The 26336-nt window shown below is 35.5% G+C and overlaps 1 protein-coding gene across 8 annotated transcripts in view; it reads left to right on the forward strand.

Annotated features, from left to right (window-relative positions):
* The window catches only part of DGKB (diacylglycerol kinase beta), a 360499-nt gene that overhangs the window by 84505 nt on the left and 249658 nt on the right, over nucleotides 1-26336 (forward strand). For 6 of the 8 annotated variants that reach the window (XM_064506349.1, XM_064506348.1, XM_064506347.1 and 3 more), the window contains 7 exons: nucleotides 1236-1389; nucleotides 4370-4405; nucleotides 6779-6919; nucleotides 12196-12245; nucleotides 15449-15523; nucleotides 16079-16198; nucleotides 21561-21608. In XM_064506349.1, the coding sequence (XP_064362419.1) occupies nucleotides 1236-1389; nucleotides 4370-4405; nucleotides 6779-6919; nucleotides 12196-12245; nucleotides 15449-15523; nucleotides 16079-16198; nucleotides 21561-21608 (624 nt within the window). The remainder of the gene's footprint in view (nucleotides 1-1235; nucleotides 1390-4369; nucleotides 4406-6778; nucleotides 6920-12195; nucleotides 12246-15448; nucleotides 15524-16078; nucleotides 16199-21560; nucleotides 21609-26336) is intronic. The other 2 variants (XM_026105123.2, XM_026105126.2) reach the window with 1 other exon arrangement.

The raw sequence follows: 26336 nt of genomic DNA on the forward strand, positions 1-26336 counted from the left end.
GTTACTTGAACATAATTTTTACTGTGACTCAGATTCCTGAGTTATTGAGGCACTTAGAAAATTTGGTTTCAACTTTGTTTTGTTTTTGACATAATTTCTGGTCTTTTGCTTGCTAATATTGCATTCATTGTTCTGTTGCACCAGGGTGTTTAGTCTTCCCTAAACATGGAGGGTTTTTCCCAAATTGATTTTGCAGTAGGATGTGGCTTTATCTGAGATTTGTTCAAAAGTGGAAAGTTAGTGTTCTGTTTGAGATAGAAACAAAGACAGCAACACTATTATATTTTTCAGTTAATTAAGAAGTGATGGGTGATTTATTATTTATCATATATGTAACAAAGTAGCCTCATTGGTAAGTGTGCAATTGTATCATGGTTATTTCAGATATAAAAGTGAAATTGTCTTAAGATCTCTTGATATGCTTCATCACGCTGTTGTCTCTAGTAGTTCTATATTAGTAGGATAAAATGTGATCATAATGTTTTACATTCATTTTATTAGTTAAGACTGATAATATCGTCTTACCAGAGAGGAGTCATCAATGAAGTTTCGTTAATCACTTTTTACCTTGCTGGCGAAGTCTTTTTTTAAATTTTTTTTTAATTGTTCCTATGCATAATGTTGCACAGTTTCAGCACTCCCATTTGGCTGTTAGAACCTGTTTAGACAAGGTGATTGATTCCTCTTTGGCAAACATCAACAAAACATGTTGCTACCCAGGAAAGGACTAAGCTAGCTTTCAGTTCCCTGAATTTGGGATCCAAAAACCCCCTGTTTGCTGTCTGCCTAATTAGAGGAAAAGTTAAAACTTACCAGGTACAGCCCTATGAGCTCCACAGACATTTTTGGTTGTGGTTTTGTGTGTGCAGTTAAGCCATATTGTAATGAAGAAACTAGGCAGCATGGCACTTGGTTCCAGGGGTCTGATAGATGTAGTCTGTCTGTCTTTCTGTCTGTCTTTTTTTCTTTCTCTCTCTCTCTCTCTCTCTCTCTCTCCCAATGTCTCTGTCTCAGTCTCTCTGTGGGCTATTGTAGCAATACTGTGAATTGTCAAAGTTCTACTTAATGCTATATTATCAATAGTTTTCAATATATATTCCTGATTATATCCTCAGAAATCAGTATTTTCAAGGACAGTCTAATATTTTTGTTAACAGGATATGATTTAGCGCACTAATATGAAAGTTTTTCTGAAACCAACAATTCAAAAAATATATATATATTTTTCACTCTAGACAATTGATTTAGAGGGATTCAGGCTGTTCATGAAGACTTTTCTGGAGGCAGAGCTACCTGATGACTTCATTGAACATCTTTTTACATCATTCAGCAACAAAATGCCTCACTGCAGCCCTTTAATAAAAAACAAACCCCAGCTCCTTTCTGGAGGTAAGTAATAAAATCACAGTAATACAAGAAATTAAAGTTTCTCTCCTTGCTATTTACTTCTGATAGTTATAAACATACAGAATTCTGAACTGTGTATAGTTTGTTCTTTTATTTTTTTCTGGTATTTGTGAATTTGGAGAAACTCAGTCATGAACACAGGACTATTGTGAAGAGAAATGGAAATTAAATGGTTTCATCTTTTTAATTCACAATAATGATGCAGCTGAGACACCAAGTGGACAGTCTTTTTCATGTTAATGCTAATTAAATTGCTATTGCTAAATTGCTACATGGTCCTGCTGCCTACTGCACTGTATTAGCACTTAGAAACTTTCAGAGCCTCCTGCAGGAAGCTCCTACCGGTGCTCTAAAGCTTTCCTTACCCATTTACTGTCTCCTCTCTTAATTGTCTGATTGTGATGCTGCTGGTAGTAATCATATACACTTATCAGGTCCTGGTGTTTTAATGACCTGGAAGTGGTAACAGTGTTTCTTTACCCAATAAGAGCATCAGTTCTTTAATATAGCTTGGAGTTTTCATGCTAGACTGTACATTTTATTTAACATGATTTTGAGTTTAGAGAACATAATTTTTTAATATACTTTCATGAAAAATAGTGTTAAAAGCTTTTGACTTATAAAGCTTTATAAACCTTTCAAAGAAAATTCAGATGAAAAAAAATGAGTATCTTCCTAAATTTCAGAGACTTCATTTTGAATGGTACTAATTTGGGAACTATAGCAATATCCAGTAGCTGAAAGGAGGAGCTAGACTAATTTAGACTAGAAATAAATTTCCTACTTTGAACAGCTGGGATAATCGAGCAGTTTGAACAAGTTACAAAAAGGTTTGATGGGTCTTTAATCACTTGAAATCTTTATGTGAAAATTGGATATTCTCAAAATGCAACTCCTCTGGAAGTTGGGGACTTGATACCAGTGCTACTTGATAAAATGTTAGTTCTTATGCTGCAGAGAGGCTTGATGGGATATGGGTAATAGCTTTGAGTAACATTACAACCTGTGAATATACCAAATATTTGCTTTTAGCAGGGGATGAAATGAAAAAGTAAGCTGATTCCCACAGTAACAAGCTCTGAATTTCTGTAGGTGTTATAAATGCCCATTTCCATAGATTCCTAGATACAATTAGAATTATAGGCTTTTAAATATCACCCGTTGAATCTGATTTGTTTTTTGGTAAAGGAGTAGTATTATGATAACCCTTTCTCTGATTAGCACATGCCATTATCAACTAAATATATTAAATAGATATGTTTCATTTATTTTTCTTTCCTTAAATTTACAGTAGTTGTTTTTCCCACTTCTTAGCTTTATGCACCTCAAGCCAAAAGACATATTACATTATTGCTTACTATTATGTATATAATATTTATTATTGTGCTCATAAACTGTAATTTAAGCTTAACCTTTTCTGTTAGCAAAATTTGCTTACCACATTTTCATTTGAATTGAATTCTTAAGATATCTTCTTTATCCTTTCTATTCAGAACTGCCTTGGACTCATCTCCGTCCACAAACATCTGCTGTGTAGACAATAAATTTCCATCTTCCTGTGTTTTTGTTGTCTTGTTATCTAGACCAGTTCCATATGCAGAGCAGTGGGCTTAGTAGACTGTGGTGTAATCAACTGTGCAGAAGATACAAAGCTTTCTGTTGCTAATTACAGCTCTGGTAATGACTTTCTCATGGATTTGGGCAAGTCATTTAGACCAATGGTTTCAGTCCTTTGCCCTTAGAGATGCTTTGTGACAGAATCTCTAAGGGCAGGACATGTGTAAATGTAATCTTTATTGTCCACTGCAGTGGCTATTTCGGATGTCATACATTTTCAGCATTCCATTTTTTTCTCTTAGATATATAGATTCTGTTGCCAGTAATGTCTTAGCAACACAATTTTGTTTCCAGTTACAGCATGTCTATTTTTTCATTGATGTTTTCACAGGGAGTAGCATCCACTACAAACATGCACAATACCAGTCACCATTATTTTGTAATCTTTTACGTTCAACACTTTTTGCCTGATAACTCCAACAACAGCTGATGTTTACTGATACATATTTGTTTATTTATTATGTTATGTTTTAACATATGTCGTCTGAGTAGATATTTCAAAAAGTCATCTTTTATCATTTTGGTGTTGCGTTTCTTTCTGTCACTCTGACACTTCATGTGAAGAAAATTCTAACTGCCATTTTTAGGTTGTTGTCAGATTAATTTGTAAATTCTGCTCAGTAAAGGCCATGTTCAGCTTCCCTCACTTTTGTTACAATGCTCTCTGATACATTTATTCCTTAAATGTGGTTAAAAAAAAAGTAAGTTCTCTTATTATTGTTAAAACTGTATCCTGTATTTTTTAATATAATGTTACCTCCTATTTTTTTCTCCTTCACTCACTCTTTCCACTTTTTAATTCCTTTTAACCTTTTTTTTCTCTTAGTAAGGACTTAAAAAAAATGTGTCATGAGATCAGTTTAGCAGTCTGCCATATGAATTCAGTGTAACACTAAAAGGACAATTTTATAAAGTGTTATGCCCAAAGCATGTTTGGAGAGACCATTCAATTCATCTCATGCTAGGATTATTGGTTATTTGAGCCTGAAAATATGCTGTTTGTATTGTAATTCAAATGCATGAGATTTTAACTAGGTGTTACATATTTATAATTTGTAATGATTAAAGAGAAAAACCTGGGCATTTGTACTTTTTAATATACAAATGAAAATCATGGAAACCTTCATTTCAGGTTATCAAGTAATTTTTAAACATTACCAATAATGAAAAAAATGACCATACTGGAAAGAAGCATCTGGCATTCTTCTGGAGGATGGGAAGGTATACACGAGCTAGCGAAGATCACATGAAAAGTAGCAAAGTTCATAAATATCTCTGGAATGTGTCCACTTTTTATTTAGTGCTTCTCTGTCCACTCACCTCTGTTTATAAACTGTATTTTCAGTTAAGGCGTCTGAAGAGAGATGGAAACAGATGCCAGGTAAGCAGCAGCATTGTACGTTAGTATTGCATCCCCCCTTCTACCACCTAGGGTTACGAAGGAGTACTTTGACTTGCAGCTGATGATAAGCCAAAAGTTCATTTTCATTTGGGGTTCAGTGGGATTCAGGGCTATACATATCTGAGATGAGTTAGGTCTAATTTTATTCAGTGCATAGGATTCACATAAGATCAGAATGTGAACTAGTTGTGTAAATTGTGTGATTAAAGGTAACACCTTGTTGATTAATATTTTGTGCTGTCTTAATTTTAAAAGCACATACCATTCTTGTTAGTTTCAAGTCTGAATTCTCTGTTTCATGTTTTTTCCTGAATTGGAGATTTTAGTACTTCGCTACCTACGTCAAGTACAGATCCAGTAGAAGGGTCAGGAACTCAATTTCTAATCCTGCTTTTGGATCTCTGTACTATTTGAAAAAGCATGAAATGTCTCTCTCCTTCCCGCCACATCATATGGTCAGTTGCTGCACTGAGTATTTTTCAAGCGTGAGTGTGCATTGTCAGTAGCCAAAATCTGGCTGTCTGACCTACTTTGTTCGCTCTTTGATATAAATGGAAATACAAACAGTAATTTTGCAGTGCTTATGGGTGATGATGTCACAAGATCCTGTGCAAGAGACTGGGAAGCTTTAAAGGACACTGGATCAGTCCTCAGATGGAGACAGGCCACTTCAGAGAAATGGTCCACCTAGAGGCCCTAGCCAAGCAGAGCCTTTTGGGATACAGTAGCTATAAAAGGTTGTATTGTGATCTGAACAAGTCATGGGGCTATGAGAGTGAGCTTCCAGTGCAGTGGTTTCCATACCAGTGTAGTGGTTTCCATATTATCCTCTATGCTTAGCACTGTCTGGAGCTAAAACTTTGAAATTGGTCCCTTTTCAATGAACAGAATTTCAGTTATGTCATGAAAGCTGACAGTGATTCTGGGGGCTCAGAAAGGAGGAGTGTTTCATTTTTCAAATAATTTTCTTAGTAGTATGATTTTCATTACTTATAATAATGTCTCCTCATATGTAAATCTACGGTGTGTGGGGGGTTCATATAGAACAGCTTAAGTCATTTCAGAGTCTAATTACTATTTAATGTTCTAGTTCTTCTAGCAGTAATATTTGGTGGAATATTGACCTATTTAACCTTTTTATTTGTTTAAATATTTACTGTTAGTGCTTATCTGCCTAAAACCTTGGACATGAACTTGATTCAAAGATATATTCTCTGCATGCCAAATTGCTCTTAGTTACTGATTTTTTTTTTTTTTTTTTTTTTTTTTTGCAACATACATACCTCAGGAGACCCTTTGAAAAAATCTTTAGATTGTAATAAAATTTTCAAGATGAAAATAGAAAAAAAAAACAGAATTCTGTTTCAATTTGTTAAAGTAATTAGCTAATCCAAGAAGAATGGGTGAGAGAAATTATGTATGCATGTTATGTATGCAGTGAAGAACCTGTTCTGAATTAATTGTAGAAAATATTTAAGGACAATTAATCCCTTTGTAAAGATTTTTCTTTAGTATTGCTAAGGTCAGTGGGAAATGCAATAAATTTTTAAGAAAGTTTTATTATTGCTTTCACTGTGTAGTCATATACTTTTGCTTTGCTTTTCCATTTATCATCAGTCCTGCAAATTCTAATACTATCTTCAGGACCAGTCTTGCTAATGTTGTTTTGAAACAAAAGGTTTGGCCATGTTGAAACTTGTGTTCCAGCTCCACGCTGGAATTGCTCTGATCACAACATTTGAACAATTACTATGACTTATTTAAATTCTGTGTCTATTTTTGTGAAGCCAAGGCTTCTACAACTTAAATATGTGCTGTTTTGACATGCATCTGACTGTTTTGGGGAAAACTACACATTTGGATGTGTAGTTCTCTTTGATGTCACTAAGATATCTTTTAATTAGTGTAGCTGATGACAATCTTTAAGTTCGATGAAACTTATACAAACACAAGGAAGTGGATGCAGAGTTGTGCAGGGGTTGTTTTAATGTTTAACATATAAGCAGCTGAGTAAAAATATTCAACAAAAATGTTGTGCAGTCAAATGACATCAGATCAGGGCAAATGAAAAAAGTGACGCCATTCCCATAGTTGATTTCTTTTTACAGTAGTTTGCTTTATCTGTGTATTATTTTAGACCTTTGTCACAAAACCCCAACCATCATTTTAATTCTGTTTTTGCCAGATAGACTATGAATATGGATTGTTTAAAACTTCACATTTTATGTTTAAGTTAAAAAGTACTCTGAGATTTAAATAAAGAAATCAAACATGCATGTATGTCACAGTTCTGTTTTGCATTCTCTATTTATATCTTGGATAAGAATAACAACGGCTATGTGTTATTTTCAGGTTTGAGACTTAACAAAGGTACTACTGCATCCCGACCTCCTACTCCTGCTAACTTACATTTACCAGATGTGATCCAGTTGAAAGACATTGTTTGCTATTTGTCTCTGCTAGAAAGAGGAAGACCTGAAGATAAACTAGAATGTATGTTTTTTTTTATTTTACCTTATTTTATATATTTATTTATTTTCAGGGAATTTCCTTTCAGGGAAAGAAAAAGTCATCAAAATTTCTGATTTGGAATTTTCCAAATTTAAGACTTAATTTGGTGATAGGGAACTAGTATTGCAGAAATGAACTGTTATTCTTGCTAAGAGTTTTAACTTTGTAAGCTTTTAACTGGCTTCTTTCTGTCTAGTACACATGAAGTTGGGGAGTAAGGAACATAAGATCTGCAATTAAAATAATCCTTTCAAAAACTTCTTTTTATAGTATTGTCAATAAATTACTTCTGGTATCAGAGCTGTGAAAAACAAATTAAATATACAGATGATGCTTAGAGATATATGCAGGTAATGACTAGGATAATCTGTAGAAGACGTGCTAGTTCAGGCAAAGAACAGATGCTAATGTAGGCCATGGACTCTATAACAGTAGTGAATACCAGAAAGTTCGAAAAAAAAATTTACCCAGATCTGTGCCATTGCTGAGGGAAAATGTTTGACTCTGGAAGTTAGAAATCACTTGATTTATGAATTAGGGACATGATTCATTGAAGCCCAATACCTCTACCAGTTCAGAAAAGTAATTAAGTGAGTTTGATCTGCATATCAGAGAAAAACAGAAAATCTATGTTTCCCATTATGGAATTTTAGAAACTAATTAGCTCCAGGAAGATAAACAATCAATCCAATCTTATAATCCTTACTAAGACCAAATATACTTTGATACACATAGCTGGTGTGTCTGTAAAAGAGCTGTGGGATCAGGCTCTGATACTGTATGGAAGGTAAATGCTCAATATCACAGGAAATGCAGACACCAGGCTCTATCTGCTGGAAAGAGACATTCATTACAAGGTGAAGTGACTACATGCTTTTGAACTATCTTCATATTTTGTAGTTTGCTTATAATAGCTTCAAAGATGCTAGACTTCATACTGTAAGATCACTGGTAGTTTTGTCTCAGCAAAGATTATAAGGTTCTGCCCTCAGATTTGATAATATCACAGTGTGGTATCATGGTTAGAATATGACGATGTATGTGCAAATGTGCATACAGAATGCATACAAAGAAAAACCAAGTTTCCAGAATTGAATTCAGCTTACAGTGTAGTAATTCTTTCTTGGTAGCAAGCTGTGCAAGCCTTATCAGAGCTCTAAAGCCCAGAGTATAGCATAAAATGGAGATCAGTTCCTTCCCCTGGAGCCAGGAATTGGTACAATGGAAAGAGGGAGAGGCAGAGAAACAGAAGGTGATTTTAGTGCAGGGAATGTTGCATGGAATTCCCATTAGAGGAAGTGCATAGCCAAGACACTGTGAATGTTTTTTTATGATTTAGGGGAGAGAGCCTGGTTCAATAAATGTATTGTTGTTACACGTTTCACATATTCAAGATCATTTGCATTTATTAGTTATAAGTAAGGACATGCTTATTATATAGGTCAATTTTATAGTTTGTCATACAGAGTTGAAATGCACCATGTATTACTGTTTTATACAGTGTCTAAATTTTTGATTGTACTGTACCATTATTTAGAGTGCAGAATTCCCTGTAGATTCTAGCTGAATTCTCCATATAAATCGATGGTATAATTTAACTCTTTGTCTGAAATAATTTCATAATAATAGGCACTGTGACTGCAAAGTGAAATATAAATTAGCAGCAGCAGCCAGAAAAAGAAAGGGTGCCTTGTTCCAGAGTTGCCAACATTAATATTAATCTCAAATCACTAGTTCTTCTGTTGACAAAAATGGGAACATGCTGATTCATAGCTGAGAGTTCAGAAACTAGATTCAGGATGAGCAGAGAGTGGAAGCTGTGCTTTGAAATAAAAATTGATATAAGATGGAGGATTTTTAAGATAAAAAGATACCAAAAGGAAATAGCGTTTTATAGATTTTGGATCTAGGTATGATTTATAGGTTTTCATAGATTTACAAATAATTTAGCCGATGAGTGGATTCTTTAACACGTAACAGTATGCTGATATTCCTAAAGCTCTTTAGCACTATGAATCTCTCCTGTGACATGCTTAGCACATCTATTATTCATAAAATATATTTGGCCTCAGTGTAAATTATAAGCCAAACTTTAGTTGCGGAGGTAAACTGGAAGAATTTGAGCTGCCTTTTTAAGGTTATATTGCAAATAGACATCTGTGTTATTAAGTGCTTAGATGTTCTGTAGCTTAGCCTGCAAGTTTGATTCAAAACTACCTTTTCCTGTCCATGCTGTTTTCACATATACCACGCATTGCTTACTGGTAATTCTTGAATATGTAAGAAAGGCCCCTAGTAGATATGCAGGGTACTTCTCTAGGACTGAGCTGTGGTGTTTCATGGCACAACTTTTCTTTCTTTAGTAACCCCAACAGTGGACATTATTTAAGCTCACAATTACACGAGACTTTCTCAGCCCAGCCCATTCCTCAATTTGTCTGTGTTTTTATTAGTGTGGGGCATTATTATGGCCATAGACAATTAGACACATGGGGCACAGACCTATTGTGAAACTGGCTGGAGAAATGGCAGGAGGCAGTATGAAGGGCACTAGATGTGAACGCAACCTGCACAGGTACCGTAGCTCCACAAAGATAATGTGTTTATGAGTGCTCAGACCTCTCATCGCAGTTATGGAAAGAAGCTCCAAGAATTGTGTGCTGTGCTTTTTTGCCATAGTTTCTCTTGTCAAGACTTTAAGTTATTCAGTTTCTGTCCCTTCCGTACCGACAGAAGCTTCCAGAATGCCACGATTCTCTTTTGCGTTTTTGCAGTGGTGAAAACAGAAAGTGCATTCAGCCCTTGTGTGTGCATGTGTGTGTGAAAATGAATTCCTCGATTCCTTCTCTAAAGGCCATGGTTTCCAACTCTTGTAATTTTGGGGATATGTCACCTGACCTTTGAAAGTTCAGCAGTGCAACGACTGCTCTCATCTGGGTAATCTTCTTTTAATACATTTTTATTTATTTACAAAAGGTAAGATGTGCAGTCTCATAATAGAAACCAGCCGGTCCTGTTACGTTAGGGGATGGGAAGAGGAATATGAAAGGCCAGCTTGGGCTCTGTTTGCATGGGGATATTTGTTCAGGAGTTTTTTATTGTTTGTTTCGTTTTCTCCCAGACTGGGTGAATCAGTAAGAACATGAATATGTAGAAATGTATGAATGGAAAAGAGATTACATGCCTCGCCAGTAGGGTAGTTATTCAAAACAGAATGTCAGCAAAGAGCAGTGGTTGAGCCTTATCCCTATGCAATGTGTATGTAACTGGAGAGACTTTGTTTGCTAGCAAGGTGAAGGAGTTATAACTGTGCTAATAGCTTTTAAATGACTGATTAGAACTGCTGACTCATGCTAAAAAATTGCTAACGCTATACTTCTCTGGAATGGATAAAGATCAGGGAGCTGCTAAAACAACTGCTGCTCTAGTGGTAGCTATAGAGGATTCTTTCAAGCACTGCAGTACGATCACGGAGGAGGTGGCAGAACCAAATGATTTAAACTTTATCGCTGAGTGATTCAGTGTGACTCATCCCTATGGAAACTGTGAATGCTTAATGATACCTTTGCCAGATAATACTAGCTGTCTCGCTCAGAGCAGCTTTGGTAGAAGCATAGCAGCAGTGACAGTACCAGTCTCTGGTGACTTTTAATCACTATTTTTCACTCAAGCATTTCTGCTGTGTAATTTCCAGCAAAGAAACACTTTTTTGGGTGTTCTTATGCTATAATTTATGAACAGTGGACTTAGTAGCTTGTAACAGTATTCTGGAGTAAATATCTTCAATCTTTTATTACAGCTCTTAAGGGCATATCATAGTAGCTAAAATTGCTAAAGTGATGGAGAGGAGTAGTACTTACTTTTTTTTTTTTTTCCCCTCAATTAGGTGATCAGCTTGGGAAGATAGTGGGGGATGGGGGATATAAAGCAAGCACACTAATGGAAATGCCTGGTTTTTGCCCTAAGTCAAAAATAATCACATACTTTCCCTCATTTTGCTTTCCAACTGCTAAGAAATTCCTCTCACTTATCATTATATTGTTGTTGCCTGAGAACAGTAATAAACTTGGCTTGCAGAATTTATTGACCTGTAGCTGCATTTCCTGTAGATCCAATGTAATTGGAATGTTCACCGTTAATAGGTCATAAGTTATGTTTCCCAAGACATCTGATATCACAGTTCGAGCAGTTTACTTGGGTTTTGCTATGAGTTGAAACACTACAGTGTCCTGCAACACCTCTAGGTGGGCCTTCTCTCTTCTTATTCCTTAGAAAATAGGTCTTTTAGGGAAAAAAACCAAACACTGTTGAAGGAGGTGGGATTTAGAGTTCAAAACTCTGAGAAACTATGTCCCCCACATAGTAGGGACAAACAGTGAAGTATTCCTAGCTGTCTGGTTTTCATCCTTTGCTGTATAATAATGGTTCTACCAGAGGTTCAAGCTTCCTCCTGCTCTGCAGTCTGATCCTCCAAATGACCAGCTCAAGTAAGCTGCCTTTAAATGTCTTGGTAATGGTGGATATACCACCTCTTATGGCTGGAATCAGGTAATGATAGAAACATGAAAGAATATATTTTTTCTGGACACTATTAAAATGAAGCTATTCTTGTCTGGGTAGCTCCCCAGCATGTTGGGACTACATTTTCAAATTGATGGAGCATGTTTAGGCTGTAGTCTGAACCTGGTAGGAGTCATGTTGACATGTATGAGTAATGTTTATTGTTGGATTTGGCTGACTAGATGCTTCAAATAATAATCCGTTGTTTCATTTAGCTGGTCAGAAAACATTTCTAAAGCAGTATCAATATTGAATCGTGATAGCTGCAAAGGAGGGAGTGGAATAGCACTGGAATTTAAGGAGGCTTATCAACATTTGCCTGACCTGGTGCATGTTATCACATGTTTGGTGAAGTGGCAGAGAAGGGCCTTTTCGGTGGTGCTCCTTGTGAGAACAGATCCTTTCTAGGAGGAACAAGAATCCAATGTCACAGATCAAATTAGCTGCTTCATGGGCTACATGGAAAAGGTGCAACTGGAATGGCCTGCTCATGTGTCTCATTGGAGGCACTGTGGCAGGGGAGCCACTGAGTGTTTCTCACATAATACAAGGGATTTGGTGGGTTTATGATAAATGAACACTGAGGAAAAGGATAATGCTGTTCTTTGTCTGAAATTCAGATTTGTGAAAATGAAATAATATTATTACTGTTTTTTCTAATTGAATTTCCTTCTCCTTTCTTTCTGTTTCCTTTTTAGTTATGTTTCGCTTATATGATACAGATGGGAATGGATACCTGGATAGTTCGGTAATATTATTTATTAATTTTGATATGTTGTAGATTATGGCAGTAATGGTATACCTATAGCAAACTGCATGAAACCAAACCAACTTCATATTTATGCTGAATTAATAAAAGCAATATGAATTGTACTCAGTAGAAACATTATCCATTTTGAAAGTAGCTCTGAGCTTTTCCATAAGCTTCTTCTACAACTGTATAAATTGTCAAATACTTATACAACTGTTGTGAAGTCTTGTAGAGTCTTCTGATTTTTAAAAATTTTACTGCAGGAGTCATGTTAACATGGTTCTTAAAACTCTAGTATGCCTCTGGGAGAGGTATATGAAAGTGCCATTTGGAAAGGTTTCGTTAAGTAGGGAAAGCGTGAGTTGCACAGTTGGTGCAGGTAGAGAGGGGATGTCAGAACTTCCAGTTGATTGGGAACTGAGGAGCAATATTAAAGATGAAGTTTTGAGTAGTAGCCCAACCAAACATTTGAATGAAAACCAAAAATCAAAGCAATCAGAAAGAATTTTTGAAGAATGAAGCTGTGCTTTTGGGTTTTTTTGACGTTTTTTGTTTTCTGGCAAGGAACAAAGATCAGCTAATGGATGTAAGTCTTGTACAGGCAGCTTTACTTTCTTTTATCTCTCCCCAGAGTAAGAAAGCAAAGACCCGATTGGTAAGGAAAAGTAAATAGGTTGTATGTGAATAAGAAAGCTAAGATACAGAGATGTATAATGTAAAGACTTTATGATAGGGAATACAAAACATTAATTGGATAACCAATCATAATAAATACAACACGAGAATACCAAATGGTTCTAGATAAGCGCCTGAGCATGTTTACAAATCAAATTTTACACATGATTATGGGAAAGCACTAGTGATATATGATCAAAGGAAATTACAGCACTATAGTAATGAGAAACGGTCTCTATATTAGGTTATGCAGTTCACTTCATGCCTTCTTTCCATTAGAAAGTTGTGAATTATACAATTGCTGACAAAAAATAATTTTTTAGAGTGCTGGAATTTGAAGCACCTTAAATCATAGGATGGGCTTCAGATCATGAAAGCGGTGGTCAAATGAACAATTAGGAAGCAAGAATCTATTACTTCTTCCAGTCTGGAGGTTGTCCTTTGCTTGTGTGGCTACATTTCACCTCCCTAAATGGTCTGTAGTCTATGCCTGATATTTTGCTAGTGATGTGGATTCACCTAAGAGGAAAAATGGGCAGCTTCCAGCATGAGGATATTTTGTTAAGAACATTAAAATTAGAAGCTAAAATCAGCTACACCTTTCATTTGAATTATACAATGTTCAGTTGTATGTACAATTCCAAGGACAGGAGAAGTGGGATGTCTGTTGCAGCAAGGTTACTGCATAGTACACAGTTTGACTTCAAAGTGCAGTCAGAGTAGAGAAATTACACTTCTACACAAAATGCCACCCATTAAAATAGAGCTGTTAAAACATGTCCTATCCATCTATTATCTCAGAGATTCTGGGTTTTAATAACAGGAGAATTTGAAGAATTTTTTGAAGTATGAAGTCACACCACAATGAAGGGATTAGTCAATGCAAGATTACTCACAAACTAATTGACCTTCTTTCTCCTTGGCTTTGTGTCCACATATTCTTTTACAAGTGAAGAGTAAATAAAGTACAGTAATACATTTGACCAATGATTGCTTGATCTTGCTATCCATAATAGAAAAATCTACAAAGTTGGATTGGCTTCAAATGAAAGACTTGGTTTCATGGGACACTGATTACTCCAGAGAAAGTATTTCAAAAATTGGTCTCTACGTTATGCCTCTAAAACTCCTGTGTAGCTAAATGCCCAAGCAAACAGAGATCTGCAAATACAGCTTACATATTTCTCAAGTACAACTTTAGTGTAAATCATCGAGAGTTTTTTTCCCTAAGTTGGGTATCAGTATTTAGGGAGTCCCTTGAACATAATAATAAGAGGAGACTTGATTAACAGGCAGATTTTATGCTCTCTTACTATCATCCCAAAAACTTACTGTGCAGAATCACAGAGCATTTGAGGTTGGAAGGGACATCTGGAGATCATCTAGTCCAACTGCCTGCTCAACCGGGGTCACCTGCAACAGGTTGCCCAGGACTCTGTCCAGACGGCTTTCGAATATCTCCAAGGATGGAGACTCAACAACCTCTCTGGGCAACTTGTTCCAGTGCTCAGTCACCCTCACAGATATGTTTATATGTAAATATCATTGATGCTGTATAAGACTGGTTAAAGAAATGAATTGCAAGCCTGAGTTTCAGATGTTGTAACTATGTGCCTTGCACCTGGAGATACAGATGTTCTGCACTTCTTAAAATCAGATCATATTTGTAATTGTAGTGTATATCCCCTTGCACTTCTTTTGGGAATAGGAGTGGAGAGTTTCATATGTCTACATGGTTGAATTTACATTAGCATGCAGGATTGACCGAAAAATATGGGGTAGACCTTCAGCTACTGTTAAGTTTCATAGTTACGTGAGGTTGCATTCAAAGGTTTGTATGGACTTTTTCACTTTTAAGTAAAAGAAAATGTAACATTTCTCATGGACATCTATGGTTAAGTTCACACAGTTCCTGCATATCCTTATGTCTAGAATATTTCCCATCATTAGTATTAATATAGCATTTCTACCCAGTGCATTCTTAAGGCCCTGGAATACAGGAAGAAACCTTTGAATTTTAAATCCTAATGACTCAAAGTCACAAGTTTTGTTTATTTAGAATAGTGCAATTGAAATTTAGAGTTATCCTGGAAATAACACTGACAAAATTGAAGCTGGTTTATTTAAAACAAATATTTTTCGTTTGTCCTTTTGTCATGTCAAATGAGAAACAGAAATTATTCCTACTAAAGAAGCATGCCATATATGAGCCCCAAACCTCCTATTCTCACATAAAAAAGAATTTTCTGTAAGGGTAAATACATTTATGTAAATTATTTGCTTTAAAAATTATTATAATTATTCCTCCTTTTTCTGCTCAGTGGGTCTCTGATTTTAGGCTTTGGTAGCAATCACACTGTGTATTGATTACCAATTAGTGATTAGAAATGTAATTTTCTGTGTATTTTAGCACTGTCAAAGCAATATCACTAAAGGCAATAGGTTTGAATCATAAGCTGTTTACAGTAGAATATGCCATTATAACATTGCACTAAATATAATTGTTCTTTTTCTTGCATCTGTAGGAGCTGGAAAATATCATTGCTCAAATGATGCATGTTGCAGAGTACCTTGAATGGGATGTTACTGAACTGAGTCCAGTAAGCATCCATTTTATCACCCATTTTTGATGTTGTAAGAGACTGTTTTTAATCATTTTGTGATACTTAATGCCTACATGTGATTTTAGATATAAGTATGATGGGAAATCATAGTAGTCTATGCTTCACTATGGCACTGTTAATTAGCACTTCTGCAAGTCTTTTTTCTGATTAAATCTGCTCTGTGATATGCTTTATCTCTTTGCTAAAGTTTAAGGCTTTTCTTCAGTGCATATAATAATGAATGTTTATAATAAAACTAGTGTATCCTTGAAAAGTTCTTAAAAGGATCTGTCTCTTATTTTTATTGTACATAGTAAGTACACAATGGGGCACAACTTGGTTTCAGAATAAGTGTTAATAAAACATAAATAAGAATATGGAGTTTCATCTTCTCAACTGCCACCAGTCATTTTAGTATATTTCTCCCAAAGATGCCGTACACATGATATTTTCCATACTGTCTGTGCATGGATGAGGGATCAGAGTTCTGTATATGTCTTATTGTTATCTTAGAATATGAAATTTATGAGTTTTTACATTAAAACTGTGTAGATCCTCCATGAAATGATGGAAGAAATTGACTATGATCACGATGGCACTGTTTCTCTAGAAGAGTGGATCCAAGGAGGAATGACAACAATCCCGCTCTTGGTGCTTCTTGGATTAGAGAATGTAAGTATTGACATAACAGTATCCAGCCTCTGCTTGCGTGCCAGCTGTGACCTTAATGTTAGTTTCTCTGCAGCCTGTATAAAGAATGTCTTTTCTTGTTTTTACTATGGCTGAATGGCATTTGAAGAGCAGAACTGTGCCTTCAAAAGGCAGAGCTATGTTAGCATGTCCAAACCTGCTCCAAATGAGCCAGCTCTGGAGCTGGAAGCTATAAAAAGCTTTGTAGTTTGATGTGCTAGCCATTCCAATTAGTGCTACAGACAGCATATTACTAATTCTTCACTACAAAATAGTATCTGTGAAGAATATTTTAATGCCCACCTGTATGTAGCAACTTGCTTGGAGCAGTGTCTAGGCTTCTCTGCATGGTGCTGTGCCATGTAGCCTAACCATAGTGAATCACAGAAGAGTTGAGGTTGGAAAGGGCCTCTGGAGTTCATCTGGTCCAACCTCCTGTTGAAAGCAGGGCCTCAGATTAGGTTATCCAAGGCCCTGTTGAGTCGAGTCCTAAATATTTCCAGCGATTCCACCACTTTTTGGAGCAACCTCCTCCAGTGTCCAATTGTTCTCAGAGTGAAGAGTTTTTTTCTTATGTCCAGATTGAGTTTCCTCTGAAGCACCCTGTGTCCGTTGCCTCTTGTGCTGTCACTGTGTATCCTTGTGAAGAGAGCTCCTCCATCTTCTCCATTACTACCTCAATAAACCATACCAAGCAGCAATATCAATCAGAGCACTTATACCAAAGGGTGGAGTGTTATGAAAGAAGAGCTTATTCTTTCTACAGTTACAGCTTCACAATAAAGATAAAAAATATGCAATATGATCAATTTTATATGAGTTGACAGCTGCTTTAACACTGGCATGTTGCCAGTGCCGCCTGCTGTCCTATAGTTGTTTGAGCATGTGTATCTCAGCATATGTTTCAAATACTTTTCTGTGATATGATATAAAACATTTTTTATTTAAAATATTCTGAAGTGCCTTCAAGAAACTGGAGGGAAATAATAAAAAATAATTTTTAATCTCCCCATCTACTGCTACTGTCCAAACTAAGCCTAGACTGCAGCAGTCACTCAATCAGTAGTATCTTATTTTCACAAAGAATGGTCAGACCGAGACTTTCCATAGGAAAATCTGCAACACTACAACATATTTAGAAAGAAGACCTAAAACTCTTGCAAAATAGTATACCTTTAGCTTTTATTAATCAAATTTCCAACTGGATATGTGAATTGAGGATTACTTAACTGTACATTTAAATCAGCACTGAAATTAGTGATCAAAATTCCATAGTCCTGTGAACAGTATCACCATGGGTTGGGTCAGTGTCTGTCTCATTAAGACTATTCCCAGTTCTTTGTCGAAGAAACATAATTCTTTCACAACTCTAAATTTATGTAGTTCTATGCAAAAATATCTGTTTGATCAATATGCCTAGTTTTAATTGTTGACACTGGAGTAAAATGGATGGTGTGTTTTTAATGCTTTTTATTTTACTTTACTACGGGTGAAAGGGCCATTACCTAGAGAACCATACAAGTTGTGTCGCTAGTCATTTGCTAACGATTCACTAGGAAATGATGCCATCCTCTAAAAGGGCTCCCATTTTTTCCATCTTTAAAAGCTTTCTTGATCTCCTGAATCATTTACATAATACTTAGAGAAAAGCCAGAGTTTCACATTTTCCATCAAAACAGCAAAAAGTTACTTCTACCACTTGTACGCAGGTTGAAATAATCAAATATAAGTGTATTTTATGACACTGAAAAGTTAGTCAAGTAGGATAAAACTCTTTATTGCCTATCCATTACTGTTTTGTGTAAGCTGTTGGCATCATTTTGTTGAGTGATACATTTGATGTTATAAAACCAAGCTCTTGCGTAACATGCGTCATTTCAGCTGGTGGAATGCTATCATTTCTCTTTGCATCCTGTTGCTACATTCTGCAAACCCAACCACCCAGGACTGCTTTTTGTCTGTCTATTCCCTTTTAATTATGATAATGAAAAGTAAGATAAAAGTCTTTTGGACTCATTAATCAAACAATGAAGTCCTGATATCTTAAAGTTTGTGAGAATAAAGGGAACAACCTCCTGGCTTAGGCTGCTTAGACATGTCCAGCTAGTCTTCACATGCTTAAAATATGGAAAATTGATTAGAAATCTCAGGCTATACAACTGTTTGATATGAAGCAAGTTCCCTTTTTTCTCAAGATATGTTTTCATTACACAAAAAACAATTCTCTTGCCTTCTTTTGGCTTTAACCAGCTACTTTTTCATCCCAGTATGAACTAAGGCAATAAAGCCAAGTAGAGATTAGTTTCAGAGTCAGTCCAGTATGGTAGTGACAAAGAATGGTCACTACAGTTTCTTTTTCAAAAATCTGAATCTTCAGTGATAAACTATAATGTCTCAAGTCTGGCAGATTTAAGTCAATATGCACAAAACTTGAGTGTGCCAATATCCAACTTTATTCTGAATTTGTGCTTTGTTCCTGAAGAGGTCAGGGGGACCTGTACAGGGAGAAAAGATTGTTACTTTCCTGTTAGAAGATTGTTTCTTCCATGCATGGAAAAAAAAACTTGCTAGGGATATGTGGTCATCAAAGAAGTCACAGTAAGAAGCTGGGAACGCGTAGCTCATGCAATGAATAATGAGATTTCAGTGAGTAGATTGTCAGGCCTCAGAGAAGATGGAAGGAACTTCTTGGATATCAGGAAGAAATAAGCAGAGTTTGCCCTGGATGATAAAAACAAGAACATGGTTGCAAGGATATGTTATCTCAGGCAAATATTTTATAAATGTTATTTCTGTCTTACTATATTAACGCAGTTGCTTTGAGTTTTCTCTGTTTGGAAAAAAGGTCAATATCTAGATTATTTTTTATTTAAATAAAATGTAGTTATTTTATGTATTTATTTATTTATTTCACCTTAAAAGTCTTTGAATGTTTTCTGGAGTGGTCCCTGCAGGAGCAGATATAAGCACATCCAGATATAAGCACATCCAGATATAAGCACATGTCAGAGTTCTAAGCTAACTCATGGTCCCATTAGAACATGCCATTAACTTTTTGGACATCAGTACTGTTTCTGTTGTTTCCATCTAGCCTTGACCTGATAGAAATTATTGATTATCAAAATACATCTATTTTAAATTCAAGAAAGTAAAAATTTTGACTCATAATTAAGGCTGGTAATCTGTGGCTGTGCTAATGCATACAAATTGTATTAAAAGATTCCAAGGAAAGGAGAATCCACAGTACTCCATAGTGAGTTGCTGCAATAGTAAATGACTTTCACTATTACATGCCTATTTCACTTTAAAAATATACATCTTCAAATTCTAAAAGTTTTCATGGCTTGTGCTGCTAGACTTATAAGCCTTCTTTGTCCCTACAGGTATAATTTGTTCACTATGATCAAGTCCCCCTAGTGCTTTTTTTGGTAAACTAAGCATACAGAGCACTTTATTACTCTTAATTGCTTCATATCGAGGCAAATACCGGTGAAGTCTTTTATTTGTTTAGAGTTGGGGATAGAGTTGCTCCATTCTTCACCTACTGTAATGTGTTTAAGTCTTGTATAGCACTTGTACAAACAATAACTCAGTTGGTGTAATTTGTTATGTTCACATCAGTGAAGCTATGACAACTTGTTTCAGCTGAAGATTTGCCCTCGTATCTTTAGAATTTCAGCTAGATTGTTTGCACTTAATCTTTTAGTTTCCTTTAAGAGATATATAAAGGCCAGATATGATGTAAAAGATTTAAATTACAGTAAATACCTTTCAATTCGTTTGTATTAAACATTAAATTAGATGCTTTAGTTACAGAAATAGTAGTCCAAAATATTTGGATAATAATTTCAGTGACTTATGGAACTATATTATACAAAACTGAAAAAATAAACGAGTTACTTGGGCTTGAAATGGGCTTGAGACTGCCTAATCTCTTATAGGCTTGTGGTCTTTGCCCTTTGACTCCGTTAGTAAACCCCTTCTGAAAGAGACAGGAGCATTAGGCTATGACCATGAATATTAGCTAGTCAGCCATTGCCAAATTCAAAAATTTAACAAGGAATTCTGCCTGGCTTTCCTTCTGTGGGGCAATCCTCTCTTTCTCTCTCCTTTCTCTAGGCTTTCATGGAACTTCTAGTACCCTTTCAAATTTAGCCAACATTACTGAATAAATTCAAAAGTTGTTGAAGGAGCTTAGAGACGTACAAACAGAGGGACAGAGAACATAAATGCCTATGGCAAATTTCTTTTAAGAAATCTATGTAAATATGCGGTTTATTTTATGTTACTGGGTTTTTAATTTCTCCTAAAACTTGATTTTAGAGCTGCTGTGAAAGCAGAACTTTCTTTGAAATAGGTAAGAGTTTTACTTGTGGTGATGTTCCAAGACAGAAGCAATGAATTTTTGTTCTGGTGCTTTTCAAGACAAACAATTTCGGTACAAAATAAAGAATTTAAATAAAAAATTAATTTTTATTCTATGGAGGTACTGTGATACACATACTGTTTGGAAATCTGTTTTGCAAGAGTAGATTGTAGAATTTTATACTTAAATAATCCAGTTGTACTTGGATAACTGTACTTTTTCCATTTAGCAGTGGCTGAATGCATAGTGTCAAGTAGCACATCTACTAAAACCATTCTCTTGAAGACCCGTAATTCTTATTCTGAAGCATCTAGTCACACCAGTTTCCTGGAAGTTGTTCCAAGACATTCTGAGTCTCTTGAAAAGTAAGGATTTCTTGAAGTAAATAATAATAATAATAATTAATAATAATAAAAACTTATGTCAAAAAATACAGAATTAGCAAAGAAACAGTAATTTATGTAATGGAATCTTTAGTAATTATTGTATCAGGTAGGGTTTTTGTCTTAGTGTCATGCTTCAATCTGCAATTCTCACAGTCTTCACCAACTCTCAAGTTTGGTTTTGCTTCTTAAGACATTAATTGTTTTTTCTCCCACTAAAACACAGGTTGGATAGGGATGTCCTTGCTAATTACTCCTTCAGCTTGATAACTACACTTTTGGAAGGTGGCATTTTGCACACAAGTGCAAACTATTAGACTATCTGCTCTCTATATTCTACTCTTCCACAGTAGAAACATTCAGAGTGTCTGACCTTTTTTCTTTCATTCTGCATTAATTGAAGCAGTTATGAGATACCAGAATGACTGTCTCCTAGCATTGTTTCGAATGTTCTTTGTAAATTGGGAACAAGGGTTTTTGTTAGCCATGAACATTGTCTGCTGTTCTCCCCTAAGAGACCCTCATTTGCACAGTATTTTTGCACTCTGTCCTGATGAAAGCACTTGATTTCTGTTCTAAAATAATTTCCTGACAGGTATTTTGTGGTGTATCACTCTCATCTGTGTCAGATGTCTTACAAAAGGTATGTATAAACCATAATTTTCACAAGTGCTAGTGTTTCCTAAAATGCCCAGGATTTTTTAGTGGAAATTATTTTATATTTGCTCCCTTTTCATTGTCCACTAGATGTCACAATTGCACTGTATGTGGTACTGCACAGTTGCTGAAAAGCTGCCCTAAGGCAAGAGAAAATTTGAACAACAATAAATGCTTCATAACCTGTGTAAGTTGTGTCATAAATAATACGAAACCAGGCCACTATGCCTTTCTTTTAAATTACCCATTTTCATCTTCAATGCATTGCACCTCGCCTCTTGAAGCAGATATACTCTGAACACTTACAAAATAGAGCATCAAGGAAAATCTCAATGAGACAAACACAATTCTGCTGAAGTATGACTATGCTTTAATTAATTCAGAAAGAAATGCTCTTAAAATTTAGCTTGGATACTCAAGCAACAAATATTTTGCCATTACCTCCTAAGAATTTTAAAAGTAATTATTTGTAACCTTTTTGATTAAATATGGATTGTAGTACATTGCTGTGAATCCATGGGAATAGATTTATGGAAAACCATTCCCATGGGAATGAGAAATGCTGCGTTTTATATTGTCTATTAAATTATTTTAGGCTTACTTTTTGAGCTCTGAATATCTGAAAGTAGAACCAAACTGGGGACTTGAAAACATTTGCATGTCTGCCCTGTGAGGAGTCCCTCTCAGACTGTACTCTGAAAAAACTGTTTAACACACAGCCAGTTTAGTAAAGTTACATTTCTTTCATTCAGAGAGGAATGGGGCTGATCTGGGCTTTTTTCTTTCTCTCTATTTCTTTTTTCCTTTTTCCCCGGTGTTAAGTTTATAATTTTTGCCTAAAGTCATAGCTGGTAGATGAGTTTTCTAAAAGCCTGAAGTACAAATGAACCATATGCTCTTTCCAGACATATGCAGGCCCTCCTGGAAGAAGCTGTAGCCTACCTTCTCTGTGCTACCTCCTTACTGGTTTGGGAGTAGGTTTTCCCTAAGTTATGATGGGAGCTGTTTTACCAATATCATTTCATAGATTTGCCACTAGAGGGAGTAACATTAATTCTTTGCGAGTCTTCATACTAGGAGCTGCTAAAAAAATGTAAATACCTTTTCTTCACAGTGCTACTTTTGTGCTGTGCTAACTCCCACTTTTTTTCAGGAAGTGTGCAAGTACCTTTACTTCTGCTTGTAGATTGGTAAAAGCCCAGGAGAAATCAGGAATAACCCTAGCCTGTTCTGTGTTTAAGTATGTGTAAAATGCACAGTATTTCATGCAGGTACACAAATTTATCTTTATTTAAACTGTAATTTTTGCAGCATTTCTGTCTCTGCAGGTGACAGGCGACTAACACTTCAGGGACAAGAAAATGTGACAGTGTGGCTAATTATGAAGATTGTTTTAAACAAATGAGCTTCCCCCCCTACTGTGCTCCCTGTTCTATTTCCCGTCATCATGTTCTTGTGTGTGTATTATTACTTAAGCATTTCTGGGTGGTCAGGATAATACACTGGTTGTTACATGGATGAAGACTGGGGAGGCAATGTTGTCCCCTCCTGCCCTCCCCTGCTACAATTTCTTGTGAGTTAGAAATAAGAAGCCCTCCCAAAAGACATGTCTGTTGAGTAAGGTTACTCCTTCTCAAGTTGAAAGAGGCTCAGAAAAGCCCCCCAAACCCAACTAAATGAAAGAAACCTGACCTCAAGTCTTTGCTGATAGTCCAGCAAGGAAATGTAGAACTTAACAGTTTTGTGTTAAAAGGAGGTTCTACGTGGTTTAATGGACACCTCTCACCTTCCTACTGGCTGGTTAATACCCAAAGATCAGTCATAAAAATTTCTTCAGGTCATGCAAGTCTTTTATAAAGCAAACCAAAACAAAATAAAAATAGGCAGCAAACGAATAACTTACCAGATTCCCTAATATCCTTCTCCCTGATTGCCATATAGGTTGCTTCTTACTGACTCTTTTCATAGAAAAGACTGAACATACTGACATTTCAGGCACTTTGTGGCTACTGTTATATGAGGTGATGCTTAACCAAGATAAAAATTTATCAGCTATTTTGTTACCTTTTTAGTGTCTCAGAATCTGGAGTTTCATGGTTTGAACCTTAAGATCTCTTCAGCTACCTTTATTTACAAACACCTAGAAAGCTAAAGTAACTTAACATTAGCCTAGACTAAGTTTTGTGACTTTATGAAGCTTTTTACTAATTCTAAGGCTGGCTATTTTGTGATTGGTTTGCTTTTTAAGGTCAGGTCCTTCTGGCAATCAAATCTGTGAAAGAAGGGTCAGATCCATAAGTTAAGAAAACCGTTGTTAGCAAAATAAATGTTAGTATTGTCATAATGTACTAATGTCTCTGTATGACATATGGAGGCTTCATTTTCAGTGATGTATAATGAAGTGAGGAAGAAAATTTTACTGTACCTGCCCTACTTTGAGATCTTCTTAATGACTATTTGATTTTAAACTCCTTTTCAGGATATGGAAGCAAAATGACTGAATGTCACTAAATGCACTGATGTGTCAAAAATACGGATTTTATTTATACTTAAAGTCTTACATGGAGGGGGCTTTATTTCACATTATGTCTTTTTTTCCTAGGCAGTGTTTTAAAAAGTTATGTACATGCATAATCATATGCCACACTTTATTGCTGATTTTTGGCAGTGCACAAGAGCAAAAATTTAATTTGCTATCTTCCAAAAGTGCATTGTGTTTATGTAATGGATTTGTGCATCAGTTGCAGTCTGTAACACAGTTAAGTGTTTTAATTGGCAGAACACCCACATCAAGACTTGTTTGTTTTTCTGATAAGGAAAATGCCAGCTAAGTTGGTCCATATGTTCTGTTCAAATAAGAAATGACACATTCACATGCAATGGCCATTCCTTTAAAAATAAAATTGAAATGAAAAAGTAACTGTAGCTAATGTGGACTAGGAGCATCTTTATGCTTAATCATGTATTGTTTGTTAATTTTCAAAAATAGCAAATATTTTTGCTAATAAAAGCTGGTCAGCTTGCATTTTAAATGCTTGTGGCTTATGACTGTATCTGTTGATGACCAGAGTAATATATGTTAAAATGAAAGTGTACATTCTTTACTACTTTTTTCCTCAGAAGGATTTACATGGTCTTTATTGTTTAGTGAATAATTGTTTACTTACAGAAGATTTAGAACTTACTCAGTATGTTTCAGTGTAACAATACTTTAAAAAATGGTCTGAATGAGTTGTAAGATGGAAAGAGAAACAGGAGTCAGAGAGTTCGTTTAATAAAGTACATCTATTCTTTTCAGCTGCCAGTCATGAAGGAGCTTGACAGGACACTAGGGCTCCACAGCTGCAGAATCTATTTCTGATTCTTCAGGGGAAATTGGAAAACTTCCACACTCTTTGCCAGCCTGAGAATCCTGCATTAGGCATCTGCTCTGCTCTTTCTGCAGAAAGGGGACCCTGACATTGCCCAGCTGTCAGAGATGGCATTTGAGCTCCTGCTGATAATATAAGGGGAACTCCACTTAGGCTCTGATCCTGATATCTCAACAGAGGGGGAAAAAAAATATTCCCTCTGATATCAATTCCTTTTATTTTAGGTAATTTGTAGGAATTATTCAAAGTTGTGATCTGGCTTGAACCAAACAGTCCTCACTCCTTGGAGTGCTGATTTTTCTCGTAAAAGGAAATTTTTCTTTCATGAGGATGAAGTAGACTTCATCTTTGACTTGTCATTAATGACTAACCTATAGAGTAGAACAACACTAATTTTTAAGGTCATAACTAGTGCCATATATGCTAATATACAAAAAAACAGAATTTTTGTTAAAATCTATGTCCTCTGACTTACATTGACTGCACTTATCAGTGAAAATCATTGTATTATTGAAAATCAAGTCAGGCACATTGTGCATGATAAATATGCTTGTAGTTTGATATGAAAAATCAGTAACTGGATGAGAAGCAGCTCTTCATGTGGTTTTCTTTTCTTGTGTCTATCAAATAAATTGATGGTGATCACAATGTACTTTGCTACTTTTTTCAGACAGCATGCGTTGAAATATAACAGAGTTGAAAGTACTTAAATAAATAGGACAAGTTTGGACATGAGAAAATCCAATTGCTTTGTTGTCTGGATGATTTGGATTTGTGAAATATTTGATCAAACACATTATTTGCTTCTTTGTAATTCTTTAAGTTTTGATGTGAAAACAAGGTATGTGATTTGTATTGGATCGTAAATATTGTAAAGATTTTTGCTTATTGTTGCCCTTAAGATTTCTATGCCATCCTAATGTGATCATGAACTCTAAATCTTCAGATATGTGACAATGTATGTTTACTAATGAAATGGCTAAGACCACAGCAGTTCAGAAATGCACAACAAAATCATACTGCAACCCATTTCCGGATGATGGACATTCACTACTTTTCTTCCTTTTGATGTTATACCTATAAAAATAATTAAGATAATTAAGATAGATTTCAAAGATTTTGTAGTGATATTATAGATTAGGTAAATCTCATTTATTCAGAAATTCTAATAATTGTAAAAAGAAAAAATCTGACAGCCACACTTGCTGAGAAGCTTAGAATTTACAGAGGTAATTGTACATAATTTACTATCTGTACAATGCACATCATTTTAATAATCAATATAATAACAATGAGGTCACAGAATGATTCCATTTGGGAGGAAGAGGACAACTGTGCAACTG

This window comes from Dromaius novaehollandiae, chromosome 2 (genome assembly GCF_036370855.1).
Source record: "Dromaius novaehollandiae isolate bDroNov1 chromosome 2, bDroNov1.hap1, whole genome shotgun sequence".
NCBI classification, from domain to species: Eukaryota; Metazoa; Chordata; class Aves; order Casuariiformes; family Dromaiidae; genus Dromaius; species Dromaius novaehollandiae.